General features: G+C 41.9%; 1 protein-coding gene across 1 annotated transcript in view; it reads left to right on the top strand.

The window, feature by feature from the left end:
- The window catches only part of LOC109915847 (nascent polypeptide-associated complex subunit alpha-like), a 68,229-nt gene extending 61,478 nt beyond the window's left edge, over positions 1–6,751 (top strand). Inside the window, exons 6-8 of the mRNA XM_048596165.1 lie at positions 239–367; positions 5,460–5,582; positions 6,607–6,751. Coding sequence (XP_048452122.1) covers positions 239–367; positions 5,460–5,582; positions 6,607–6,621 — 267 coding nt within the window. The 3' untranslated portion in view covers positions 6,622–6,751. The remainder of the gene's footprint in view (positions 1–238; positions 368–5,459; positions 5,583–6,606) is intronic.
- Positions 6,752–14,827: the final 8,076 nt, after the last annotated feature.

A 14,827-nucleotide genomic window follows, 5' to 3' on the forward strand; every position in this document is an offset into this window, starting at 1 on the left:
TGTTATCTCTGGCATTTATCTCCCAACTTGCCATCAAAAACAGATCTTCAGTTTATTTTGTTTTTGTTTTTGTTTTGTAGGATCTCTGATTGTTTACATTGTCACTGTCAAAATGTAGGAAACACAACAATGTCACATGAGTAGTTACTGACAAGAAAAGGCTTTGGGGTATCCTGCAGTTGTATTATTGAATTACTACAATAAATGTAAGTCTCATTTTTTTGCTCTGTAATTCCAGATCGAGGATCTGTCCCAGCAGGCTCACAAGGCAGCGGCTGAGAAGTTTAAAGTCCCCATTGAGCATGCTACACTGGTCCCTGAGACAACTCCCACTCTCACAATTAAGGAGGAAAGTGAGGAAGAGGAGGTAAAGCACCTTTTGTAACATGTCATGAGTAAGGCCTTTGCAAAGGGCCAAATAGAGATTGGGGACCCTCTCCAGCGCTTCCTGAATCTGTTTCACTTAGAAAATTCTAATCTTCCCTATGTACTTTCCCACTGTGCCTGTATTAGAAGGAATGAAATGGCTGCACTGTTGGTTTTGAGATGTGGCAGTACACAACACGTTGTTTGGAATTTAGGGGACACAATGGCCATCTTAGAATCAGGCAGAAAATTAAATGATGGCCAATTCAGTGAGGTTTCATGCTGTTTGAGAGGTCTGAGAACAACCAGAAAAGGAAATTAGCACAAAACCCATAGTACCACAAATTAATATAGTATCCCTAAGATGGCATTAGATATCAAATGAGGAGGAAGGTTAGTCTCCAAGGGGACACCTCTTCCTAGTTTATCTCTAAATTTATCTCATCTAATATTTAATTTCTCGATTCGGCAGAGTTCTAAAAATACAAGGATCTAGGCAAAGTGGTTGTTAGCAATTTATGTTGGTAATGATATACCAAACAATACCACATGATTACAGCCTCTGCCTATAGAATTCGATGAGGAGGAGGGGAAGATGTTAAGTACTTCAGTTTACTTATGATTAGTGAGCAAACCTCCTGCACAGTCAGCGCTGAGATTACAAGGGTGATTTGTCACAGAAGAATACACATTGGAACCAGTTGAGCATCATTTTGTTTCGCCGCCTCCTCCTCATCTCACAATGCAATGCTTTAGTTTCTTAATGTCAACTATGGCCTTCATTATAGCTATGTTACTGCCTATTGATAAGTCAACCTACCGAAGGTTCAAAAAAGCTCCACGGTATAATCTCAAGACGTAACACAGACTACCTTTTTATTGAGATAACAAGGTGTAGAGATGGATGAACACAGCAGGCCAAGCAGCGTCAGAGGACCTGCCTACCTTTTTATTGATTTCTGTTGAGGGTAAATTTATAAATCTGTCCATGAGACTAGAACTGTCTGAGACTATTTGATGTGACAACAGTTACGGCCTTATAGATTTTATTGAAATCTGCAAATATTGTCTGAGAGCTACACTTCCAGGATCTTAATTTTACTCTTTTTTTAAACTGTAGAGCTGATTTTAAAAAAAGGAACCCAGTATAAATGCATTTGGTTTGTACAGGATAGATTCCTTTATTATCTTTTGGTCTAATATTTAACTCGGTCACCATGGTGACTAGTCAAGTTCCAAGGCGCGCACCTTTTTAATGTGATAGTTAGGAGTAAGAAGAGTCTACGCAGTTGTGGGATATATTACCTTATGTACTCCATTTAGATGGTGTTCCTAAGTATGTCTGTAGAATTTTGGGAGTTAGTAAGTAAATGATTAATTGAAACACTGGTGATCACCTAATGGCTTTGACTGTTGCTATAATCTCATCTTTTCCTATGACACAATTATATCATGTCCATGTGAGGGAAGGATACAAGTTTTTTTTAACATAACTTGTATAGTTTAGGCTTCAAGATGGCTCTGTAACTTGTAGCTCGGTCCAGCCATATATGACCTTGCAATGACAGGCACATCCTGGAAATTAATTTTTAAGGTGGAAGGGCTGCTGGTAAAAGTCATTCAGACAGCAGTCAGTAGATTTTCACTATTTCCTCTCTATCACTGTCTGGCATTGAGCAGGATCTTGGCTGCCACCTGGAATGCCAGGAAGACCACAATGTCACCTTTTTTTTTCTTTTCCTGAGCTGGTTTGCCACATTTTGGGCCATTTGGGAGCCCATCAGGCCTTGCCCTGGGATCCTGCCTGCTGACTAATTGGAGGCTGGCATCCCCTTAGTACTCAGAAGCACCAGGTGATAGGTGAATGCAGTACCAGCACCAGCTGAGAGAGTGCAGGATTCTGCTGATTTAACTCCCGATTCAGAATGCTGATGGTGAGTGTATGAGAGGAACTTTTCAGTCCTAGTATAATAGCAACCCATTCACTGGATGAAAAAAACACCTTGAACTCTCAAGCTCGTTGGGAGATGACCATAATACATAATGGTGCAATCTGAAACAGTGCCCTTGTTAAGGACAATATAAAAGTAGAACTAGGTGCAGGCATAGGTCATTTGGTTGTATGATCATATGTTACAGAAGGCCCATCAAGTCTGTACGGACGAAACTACTATAAATCTACACTAGTCCTACTTCTGAGCACTTGGCCCTTGGCCTTTGAATGTTATGAAATTTCAAGAGTTCATCCAAGCACTTTTTTTTTTAAAGATGGAAGTTTCCTGATTTAACTGCCGTCTTAGGCAGTACATTTCCCCCCAAATTCCACCACTGTCTAGATGAAAAAATTATTTCATCAAATCCCTGCTAAACCTTCTGCCTTAAAATTAGCTTTTCACCTTCAAATTATGCCCCCTTGTTTTTGACTGTCCAGCCAAAGGAAGCAGTTGCTTCCTATCCATCCTGTCCATGCCCCTCCCAATCTGATACACCTCAATCGGGTTCCCCTCAGCCAATCTGCTCTAAAGATGATAACCTGAGCTTATGCAGCCTCTCTTCGTAGCTAAACTGCCCCATTCCAGGCAACATCCTGGTGAATCTCCTCTGCACTCCCTCCAGTGCAATCGCGTCCTTCATCCTGCAGTTCTCCAGCTGTGGCCTAACTAGTTTTTGTACAGTTCCCACATAACCTTCTTGCTCTTATAATCTATGCCACAACTGACAAGGCAAGTGTGCCATACACCTTTCCCTAATAACCTTTCCTGCTGCCTTCAGAAATCTTTGGATAAGCACCCAAGATCCCATTGGTCCCCGAACTTCTCAGAGTCCTGCCGTACATCGAGTACTCACTTGTCTTGTTACTGCTTTCAAAGTGTATCACCTCACACTTTTTTCAGCATTCAATTCCATCTCTACAAATCTGCCCATCTGAAAAATCTGTCTGTACCCTCATGTAAGCTGAGACCTTCTACCTCAATGTCAACCACCCAATCAACCTTTGTCATCTGTGAACTTATCATCACCCCTATGTCTTATATATTGTTAATGTATATCAAAAGCATTGATCTCTGTCGTATGCCAATGGACGCGGTCTGTAGTCATACAAAAAGACCTTCTAAGACTATGGCAATTTTGGATCCAGTTTGCTAAGTTTACCCTGGATTCCATATGCTTGTACCTCCTTCATCAGTCTCCCATGTGGGACTTAGTCAAAGGCTTTGCTGAAATCCATACAAACTACATCAACTACACTACCCCCATCTATACCATGGTCACCACTTCGAAATATTCAATCAAATTTGTTAGGCATCAACTCTCTCTGACAAAGCCATGCTGACTATCTGTGATCAAACCTTCTCCAAGTGGAGATTAATTCTCTCCTTGAGAATTTTCTCCAATAGTTTCCCTACCACTGATGTGCGTCATTGGTCTGTAATACCCTGGTTAATCTCTATCTACCTTCTTGGAAAGTGGAACCACCTTAGCTGCCCTCTAGTCCTTGGGCACCTCTTCTGTGGCCAGTGAGGAATTAAAAGTATGGGTCAGAGCCCCTGTAGTTTCCCCTCACAGCAGCCTGGGATACATACTCATCTAGACCTGGGAATTTGTCAGCTATTAAGCCTGCCAAAGCCACCTGACTCCAATGTAAATTTGCTCAAGAACTTCACAGTCCCACTTTCTGAATTCCGTACCTACATTCTCCTTCTCCAAAGTGAAGACAGATTTGAAGTATTCATTTAACACCCGACCACTGTCCTCCGACTCCATGCACCGCTCGCCCTTTTGGTCCTGAATGATCCTTGCTATTCCCTGGTTATCCTCTTCTCCTTGATATACTTGTAGAATATCTTGGGATTCTCTCTAAACTCAGCTGCTTGTGTTTTCCGACACCCCTCTTTGCTCTCCAAATTGCTTTCTTGGGTTCTCCACTGCTCTTTTTATACTCTGTTAGTCCCTTGGTTGATTTTGCTCCCTTTGTACCTTTTTCCCTTCTTATCCAGCCCTGAATATTCATACACATGCAGGGTTCTTTGGGCTTGTTGCTCCTGCATTTCACACTAAAGGAAAGAGGCTGGGCTTGTATTCTCGCCAATTACATTTTGAACACCCCCAACCGTTGTAGATTTACCCAGTTGAAGGCAGGATCTGGCCCAAGTATTTTAATAACATCTGCCTTCCTCCAATCCAATCCCGTTTTCTTCAGACCATCTTTTTCCTTTTTCCTTTTCCCTAACAAATTTAAAATGTATGGTGTTGGAGCTGCTATCACTAAAGTGTTCTCCCTTTGCCACCTTGAGCGCCTATCTGGATTCATTCCCTAGAATTAGGTCCAGCGCTGCAGCAGCCCCTATAGGATTATCTGTCCCCCTTTTTAAAACCTTTTTATGCTATAACTGTCCTAATTAATTTTGGGGAAGTTGAAATCTCCTAATATAAATACCTTTTATTGTTATTTTTAAACTCAACACTGAATTGTTTGCATATTTGGTCCTTTTATTGCCTGCTGACTATCATTTGGTGGCCTGTAATATACTCCCAGAAATGTGACTGCCCCCTTTTTTTATTAAACTCTCCCGAAAAATTTTTTTATTTGAAGACCCTTCCAAGATATTCTCCTTACTGAAGTAACTGACACCACCTCCATTTTTATACCCTGCCCTGACTGAAGATCCCATATTCTGGGATGTTGAGTTGATTGGACCTGTTCTGCCATTCAATATAGACGCAGGCAATCCTCAACCCCACTTTCCCAGACTATTCTCATAATTCCTTTTAATAAGTTTAGCATCCAAAGATCTATCAGTCGTTGGCTTGAATATATTCCCAATGACTGACTGTACTTAGTCCCCTGAAATAGAGAATTTCAAAGACCTTTTGGAAAAAATGTCACCTCATCCGAGTCCTATATTATCTTATTCCAAGATGGTGACCCCTTAGTCCTAGACTCAGCCCAGCGAACATCCTCCAAGCATCTACCTTATCAAACCCCTTAAGAGTTGTACTTGTTTCAAGGAGATTCCAAAGCTAATTTATCTGTGGGTTATCAAGTTTCAAAGGGAAACCAGACTGACTCGTTTGAATGTCCCATATTCTAGTTGGATGAAACGGGACTCGAAGCAAGAGACATAGAGTTAGTGATGGCCCAAGCAAACGTCTCGAGGGGAAAAGCTGTGCGCGCACTCAGACACAACAAGAACGATATTGTCAATGCTATAATGGTGAGATACTCTAGCTTTTTATTGTTGTTGTCTTTGTCTTTGTCTTTTGTTGTTTTATATTTGCCTCAGTGGGGCAGGGTGGAGAAATTGGGTAACGTGTTTAACAATAGTATTTGTTTGGACGGTGTAATGGGTCTGGTCTGGTCCTTCATCTCTGGATTAAATTCAGGTTGACCTAATGAGTTGAAAGTCCCCAGACCTGGACCATGGTAAGGACTGTTATCCTATTTTGTGTCTCGAGCAAAATGAAAAATACTGCAGACCCCAGAAAACTGAAACAAAAACGGAAAATGGTGGCAATGCTAAGCATTAGCAAAAAATGACCTTGAATATGATTGTTAAGAACTCAACTGATCCCCAGGGAAGGGACCTGATTGCAAACCAGTCTGGGCCAGCATAGCTAGTCAGTACAACACTGACATTGCCGACTCTTACTGACCTCTTGGGCCACCCGTTTATACGACCAAGAAGTTTTCTAGCGATTTGGCAGTTGGCTAATCCTTGCCAGTATTGTGCATATCCCAAGGATCTCCATCCTCGGGTAGATAGGCAATGAACAAGAATTGTACTTATTGACTGGAAGGCCTCTGCCTGGACCAGAGTCAGCCCAAGGGCACCTTCTGCTGGTTGACCCTGCAGAATAGAAGAAAGTTATTCTAAATGCCTTTCTCTGCTTCTGACTCTGATTCACTGCCTGTCTGAACAATAGGAAAGCTCTGAAAACTTCCTCGCTGCGGCTAGAGTTAAAACCCTATATTTAATGAAGGATCCTGCTGGCTGTCTTTGCTATGTGCAGGTTAAGATTGAACCTAGAGAAAACCTGGCTGGATGTGAGCAGATAATATACTCCCATCGATTTCTTGACTTCCTTCCTGTGTAGTTTGCTGCCAGGTAGCTAGGATCAAAATCAATGCCCCGAAGACCCATGAATTAGACATTAGGCCAAGTACCACAGGTGAAGGTGGTTAAGACCTGAGGCTTTATCCTAAACTATTTCAATATTCTCTCTTTTTATTCCCTCTAGGAATTAACAATGTAAACTGCAAAAAGAAGATCTATTTCTATATATAATCACTGGATATTATCGACATTATAAACTATAACCAAACTGTAAATCATACAAGTTTGCATCTGTTATATCACTAATAAACTCGGCTATAGAAACCAAATCTGTGCTTGCTTGTGTTTCTTTGGTGGAGCAAAGAGAAAGTGAGGACTGTGGGTGTGGATGGTAGTGGGAGAATGATCAAGCCTCACACCAGAGACTTGAACAGTTAGTTCAGGCTTTGACTTCCAGTTTAATACCGACGCAGATGGTGTTTTTAAGATTAAATGTTAAACCCTTTGTCCTTGTGAACATAAAGATCTCGTAGCACTATAGGGAGAGGAGCAGGAGACTTCTACCCGAGTCAATGTTTATCCCTTACCCAGTAGCACTGACGCCTAATATCTGGGCACTATATCATTGCCGTTTTGTAGAATCTAGTCTCAAGCAGTTGGGCTTCTGTATTTCTAACATTATAATCTTCAAAAATATGTCTTTTCTCTGTAAAGCATTTTGAGATGTTTTGAGATTGTGAAATGTGCTTTGTAAATGCAGTTTCATTCTTTCTTCCATGTCTTTCCAAAGTAGGATGTGAGTTAATGGGGACAGAATTTAGATTCAGTTGTGGCATCCTTTGTAGTTGAATAATCATGCAAAACTTTTTGCCTTTGGCTAACGCAGTGATTTAGTGAATTCAGCCATTCAGTAGGTATGTCTATGATTTGAATGTTCCTTTGTATTGAGCTTGGACAAGTTTGAGCTAAGCTCTGAGGTCCTCTCCCTGCTGCCATGTTGGAATAGTGTCAGTCACTGATCACGGTTCACCCATGAATAATGTGAAATTGGAGTGAGATGGAATAATTGCCCAGTGAAAAGTGAAGCCCCTTGGTGAGGTTGACCACCAATGATGATGCAGAGGACAAAACCTTAAGTTTCCAGGTTGGCAATGTTTCGATGTTGCCATGGTTCCTATGTACATTGTCCTTGTACCATTCTCCCCCACCCCCACCTCGCCCTCCTACAGACCTGTCATACCTGCAGAGGTACAGTGTGAAGTATTTCCCAACGGGGAATCCTATTAATGTCTGGCTATAACTGAAGATGCTTATGTTCTAACAGGGGCCACCAACAACAATGTAATAATAAAGATAATTTTTAATGATTTGAGGGAGTAAAACTTCTCTACTGATCATCTTCAGATTAGCACTGTGGTTCCTTGACCTACATCCATCCAAACAGGTAGATTGGACCTTGGTTTAACTCCAGTTCCAGAAGACAGCGACTGTAACAAAGGCAACTTTCTCTCAATTGCACTGGATTGCTCTGAAAGTAGTGATGGACGTGGAAGGACATGATAGGTGAAGTTCATCAGCTATCATGATATGATACTTGTGTTAGCTCCCGTTATCTATGACTGCAACTTGAGACAAGTAGAACAGAAGATTTCAATGAACTCTCATTACAGCACTTACAATCTATGTATGTACACAAACAGGGGCTCAGTGGTAATGTTGCTCGATTACCAATCCAGAACGCAGGCTAATATACTGGGGACGAGAGTTCAAATCCCACCATGGCAGATGGTGAAATTTGAATTCAGTAAAATTTTGAATAAACATATTGTCATAATATGCCTATTGTTGACCATTGTAAAATAAAGTCTTGTTCACAAATGGGTGGGTTGGCAAGATGCAACAAGATTCAGTCTTTAGGCCTGAACTATTTACAATCTATACTAATGACTTGGATGCATGGATAGAAAGCACTGTAGCCACATTTGCAGATTACACTAAATAGGTAGGACAGTAAGTTGCAATAAGAAATTTACAAATAGATAGATAGGTTAGGTGAATGGGCCAACCTTTAGCAGATGAAGCTTAATGTAGGTAAGTGTGAGGTTGTCCACTTTGGTGGGAGGAATAGAAAGGCAACTTCTATTCCAAATTGAGAAAAATTTGAGAGTGCTCCAGTGCAGGCGGACCTCTGTGTCATCTTGCATGTATCGCAAAAAATAAAAACTAGTATGCAGGTACAGCAGGTGATATGGAAGGCAAATGGAATTTTGGCATTTACTCTAAAAGGAGTAGAGTATAAAAGTAGGGAAACGTTGCTGCAATGTACAAGGCGTTAGTGAGACTGCACATGAGTATCGCATACTGTTTTGGTCTCCTTCAAGGGTTGTAGTTGTGGAGGAGGCAGTTTAGATGGAGTTGACTAGATTGATTCTAGAGATGAGGGGTGTCTATTATGAAGAGAGATCGAGCAGCTTAGGCCTGTACTGTCTGGAGTTTGGGAGAATGGAGGATATCTAATTGAGTTATGTTAAAGGGGATTGACAAAGTAGACACAAAGGGTATTTCCTTGTGGGACAGTCTATAATGAGAAGGTCATAGTTTTTTAGGATAAGGGGTAGCAGATTTAAAACAGATGAGAAATTATTTCTCTCACAGTTGTGAATCTGTAAATGTTGTAAATAGGCAAAATTAATGGCTCTTTACTTGAATCTGCATTGTATTTGGAACAAAATTAAATGAAATAATTGAACAAATACAGATTAATGGGTTCAATCTTAGCCATTAAGGAGATCAAAGCTGGGAACTAAATGTTCAGGGGTGTGTAAAAGAACAGGCAGGTGGCAAAGATTGGTGGGGCAGCACCTTAGTGCTGGATGGAAAAATTACAAATAACAAGAAATGATCCTGAATCAGAAGATTTAGAATCCATATGGGTGGAAGTACAAAGTAGAAAGGAAAAGAAGACACTGGGAAGAGTAGTCTGTAGGCCCCCTAACAGTCGTTATATGGTGGAAGAGAGAATAAGTCTAGAGACAATGAGGGCACGTAACAAAATAAGTACATTAACTATTGGTGTCTATAATCTTCATGAAGGTTACAATAGGTTAGGAGAGGAGACCATGAGGAAGAATTTAGAATATAGAACATAGTGCCTGTACTGTTGTACTCTTTGGCCCACGATGTTGTGCCAATCTATTATCCTACTCTAAGATCAAACTACCCTGCATACCTTGCATTTTGCTATCATCCATGTACCTATCTAAGAGTTGCTTAAATGTCCCTAATGTATCAGCGCTGGCAATGCATTCCTTGCACCCACCACTCTGTGTAAAGAGCCTACCTCCAATCATCTGAAAGTTATGCCCCCTCGTAATAGTCATTTCTGCCTGAGGGAAAAAGTCTCTGACTATCCACTATATCTATGCCTCGTCGTCTTGTACACCTCTATCAAGTCACCTCTCATTCTTCTTTGCTCCATTGAGAAAAGCCCTAGCTCCCTCAACCTTTCCTCATAAGATGTGCCCTCCAGTCCAGGCAGCATCCTGGTAAATCTCCTCTGCACTCTCTCTAAACTTCCACATCCATCCTCTAATGAGGCAACCAGAATGGAACACAATATTCTAGGTGTGGTCTAACCAGAGTTTTATGGAGCTGCACCATAACCTCGTGGCTCTTAAACTCAATTTCCCCCTGCCAATGAAAGCCAACACACCATACCCTGCCTGAACAACCCTATCAACTTGGGTAGCAACTTTGAGGGATCTATGGGCGTGGACCCCGAGATCCCTCTGTTCCTCCATAATGCTGAAAATCCTGCCATTAATCCTGTATTCTGTATTCAAATTCGACCTTCCAAAATGAATCACTTCACGCTTTTCCGGGTTGAATTCTATCTGACACTTTTTTGACCAGCTCTGCATCCTGTCAATGTCCCGTTGCAACCGACAGCTCTCCACGCTGTCCACAACTCCACCAACCTTTGTGTCATCGGCAAACTTACGAACCCACCCTTCCATTTCCTCATCCAAGTCATTTATAAAGATCACAAAGAGCAGAGGTCTCGGAATGGCTACCTGCGGAACACTAGTGGTCACCGAGCTCCAGGCTGAATACTTTCCATCTACTACCACCCTCTGTCTTCTATTGGACAGCCAATTCTGTATAGAGACAACCAAATTTCCCTGAATCCCATGCCTCCTTACTTTCTGAATGAGCCTACCATATGGAACCTTATCAAATGCCTTGCTAAAATCCATATACACCACATCCACTGCTCTGCCTTCTTCAATGTGTTTTGTCACATCCTCAAAGAATTCAATTAGGCTTGTGAGGCATGATCGCCCCTCAGAAAGCCATGCTGACTATTTCTAATCAAACTGTGCTTTTCCAAATAATGGTAAATATTATCTTTCGGAATACTGTCTAATAATTTGCCCACCACAGACATAAGACAGACTGGTCTGTAATTCCCAGGATTATCCCTATTCCCTTTCTTGAACAAAGGAATAACATTTGCCACCCTCCAATCTTCTGGTACTACCCCAGTGGACAGTGAGGATGCAAAGATCATCGCCAAAGGCACAGCAATCTCTTCCCTCGCTTCCCGTAGTAACCTTGGGTATATCCTGTTTGGACCAGGGGACTAATCTATCCTCATGTTTTTCAAAATTTCTAGCACAATCTAATCTCCTTCCTAACATTAACCTGTTTGAGCATATCTGCCTGTTTCACACTGTCCTCACAAACTGAGTTCCTTCTCACAGGTCAATACTGAAGCAAAGTATTCATTAAGGACCTTCCGTACCTCCTCTGACTCCAGGCTCAAGTTCCCTCCACTGTCCCTAGTTGGCCCTATCCTCACTCTGGCCATCCTCTTGTTCCTCACATAAGTATAGAAAGCCTTGGGGTTTTCCTTAATCCTACCCACCACGGTTTTCTCATACCCGCTTCTAGCTCTCCTAAGTCCATTCTTCAGTTCCTTCCTGGTTACCTTGTAACCCTCTAGAGCCCTGTCCGATCCTTGCTTCCTTCTTCCTCTTGACTAGATATTCCACATACCTTGTCATCTAAGGTTCCTTCACCTTACCATCCCTTCCTTGCCTCAGTGGGACAAAACTCATAGCAACTGCTCCCTAAACAACCTCCACATTTCTGTCATGCATGTCCCGGAGAACATCTGTTCACAATTTATGCTATTAGGCAAGAGCTGTGGAGCATTGTAATTCCCTCTCCCCCAATTAAATACTTTTCCATACCGTCTGCTCCTATCCCTCTCAAAGACTATAATAAAGGTCAGGAAGTTGTGATCGCTATCACCGAAATGCTTGCCTACTGAGAGATCTGACACCTGGCCTGGTTCGTTGCCAAGCACTAAATCCAATATGGCCTCCCCTCTAGTTGGCCTATCTACATATTGAGTCAGAAATCCTTCTGGAAACACCTGACAAAATCTGCTCCATCCAAATTATTTGTGTTTAGGAGGTTCCAGTCTATATTAGGGAAGTTGAAGTTGCCTGTGACAACAACCCTATTACTTCTGCACCTTTCCAAAATCTGCCTCCCAATCTGTTCCTCAGTGTCTCTGTTGCTATTGGGGGGTCTACAGAAAACTCCCAATAAAGTGACTGCTCCATTCCTGTTTCTGATTTCCACTGATACTGACTCAGTAGACAAACCCTCATCGATGACCTCCCTTTCTCCAGCTGATACTATCCCTGATTAACAATGCCACTCCCCACCTCTTTTATCTCCCTCCCTATTTCTTTTGAAACATCTAAACCCCGGAACATCCAACAGCTATTCTTGCCCCTGTGTTATCCAAGTCTCTGTAATGGCCAGAACATTGTAGCTCCAAGTACTGATCTATGCTTTTAGTTCATCACCCTTATTCCTGACACTTCTTGCATTAAAATAGATACACTTCAACCCGTCACACTGACAGCAACTTTGCCCTATCAACTGTCTATCCTTCCTCACAGACTGTCTGCATACTGTATCTGCCTGTGCACCAGCTACCCAATCCTCTGATCCGTAGCTCCGGTTCCCATTCCCCTGCCAAACTAGTTTAAACCCTCCCAAAGAGCTCTGGCAAACCTCCCGCCCAGGATATTGGTGCCCCTCCAGTTCAGGTGCAACCCGTCCTTCTTGTACAGGTCCCACCTTCCCCAGAAGGTATCCCAATGATCCATATATCTGAAGCCCTCCCTCCTACACCAGCTCTGTAGCCATGTGTTCAGCTGCACTCGCTCACTATTCCTAGCCTCACCAGCCTGTGGCACCGGTAGTAATCCTGAGATTACTACTTTGCCCATCCTGCCTTTTAGCTTCCAACCTAACTCCCTATATTCACTTTTCAGGTCCTCATCCCTTTTCCTGGTTATGTCATTGGTACCGATGTGTACCACGACTTCTGGCTGCTCTCCCTCCCCCTTAAGACTCCTGTAGACTCGATCCGAGACATCCCTGACCCTGGCACCCGGGAGGCAACATACCATCCGGGAGTCTCATTCGCGACTAAAGAATCTCCTGTCTATTCCCTAACCATTGAATCTCCTATCACTATCGCTGTCCTATTTTCCTCCATTCCCTTCTGAGCCACAGAGCCAGGCTCATTGCCAGAGACCTGACCACTATGGCTTTCCCCAGGTAGGTCGTCCAAACCAATCATAATTAACCAGGAAGTTAAGGATAGCATGAGATTGAATGAAAACAAACATATAATGTGGCAAAGGTTAGTGGTAAGCCAAAGGATTGCGAAAATTATGAAAAACCAACAAACGACAACCAAAAAAAAGGGCGGAAATAAACTTTGAATGTAAATTAAGAGTTTTGTAGGCCCCTTAGAGAATGAAGTTTGGGAAATAATTGGGAACCAGGAAGTAGCAGAGGAGGTAAATAAATAGCTCGCATTAGTCTTCACCGTAGAATACACTAATAGCGTCCCGACATTTCTAAATATTCAAGGAGCAAAAGGACGGGAAATAAATGCAAAGACAATCCCTAAAGTGCTGGGGAAACAATGGGGCTAAAGACTGATAAGGAAGTGGCTCCAGAGATAGCGAATGCACTGGTAAGAAGCTTCTGATAATCTTTAGATTCTGGAAAAGAACTGGAGGGTTTGAAAACTAACAATCTAACACCTTTATTTACAAAGGGAAAGAGGCAAAAAAAATTAGTATCAGTTATTGGGAAAATTTTAGAATCTATTATAAAGGATGTAATAGTAGAGCATTTTAAAATGCATAAAATGATCAAGCAAAGTCAGCATAGCTTCATGAGGGAGAAATCATGCCTGACAAATTTACTAGGATTCTTTGAGGAGGTAACAAAGCAGTAACAGACAAAGGGGAATTAGCAGGTATATATTTGGTTGTTCAGAAGGCGTTTGATAAGGTATCACACATTAAGCTACTTAAGCTATGAACCCATGGTGTTGGAGGTAGAAATTTAACATGGAAAGAGGATTGGATAACTAATAGAAGGCAGAGAGTTGGAATAAGAGGGGTAATTTCAGGATGGCAACTTGTAACTAGTCGTGTGCCACAGGGATCAATGCTGGAGTCACAATTATTTGTAATATATATTGAGGAGTTGGGCGAGGAAAGTGTACGTACTGTAGCCAAGTTTGCTGATCACAGAAATAGGTGGAAAAACAAGTGGTGAGGATGTCACCAAGGGTCTGCAGATGGATATGGTCTGGTTAAGTGAATGGGCAGGAACTTGGCAGATGGAATATAAAGTGCAGAAAATGTGAGGTGATGCATTTTGGTAGGAAGAACGGAAGAGCTGAATATGATTCAAATGCAGAAAGTTATGGAACAAGGGGATTTGGGAGTCCTCGTCTGTAAATCAGAAAAAGCTAGAATGGCAGAGCAGACTCAATGGGCTTAATGGCCTACTCCTGCTTCTGGCTGTTATGGTCTTATTTTGGGAAGAAAGCTGCAACTTTTGTTTTTAAATGAAATAGAAGGCTTCTACCTTAGGTCAGGAACTTAAACTAGAAAGAAAATAATGGCTATTTAAGTTGGTGGTCTGTACTCAAATAAATCTGTTGTCAAAATGCTTTATAATCCAGGGCTTTAGTGAGGATTCTTATATAAGCACTTAATGGTACTCACTGGTGCTACTGTGGTGTGATGTGACGTGATGACTCATGATCTTCAACTATTATCTTGTGATACTTACATTGGCTCCTGTAACATACAAATGTGATGTAGGTAACCTAGTGCTGAAGAATTCCATAAACCCTTATTAAAGCATCTGATATCTACATTTGCACACTGCAATCACAAGCACTTGAGAGTTCAGATATACTGTAGCATGCTTCCCTCATATGCCGTGCTGCAAGTGGGTTCAGTAAGATGGAGATTGAGACCTTTAGTCTATGGCATCACATGCCACGTTAT

Source organism: Rhincodon typus, chromosome 4 (assembly GCF_021869965.1).
Source record: "Rhincodon typus isolate 14 chromosome 4, sRhiTyp1.1, whole genome shotgun sequence".
In the NCBI taxonomy this organism is placed as follows: Eukaryota; Metazoa; Chordata; class Chondrichthyes; order Orectolobiformes; family Rhincodontidae; genus Rhincodon; species Rhincodon typus.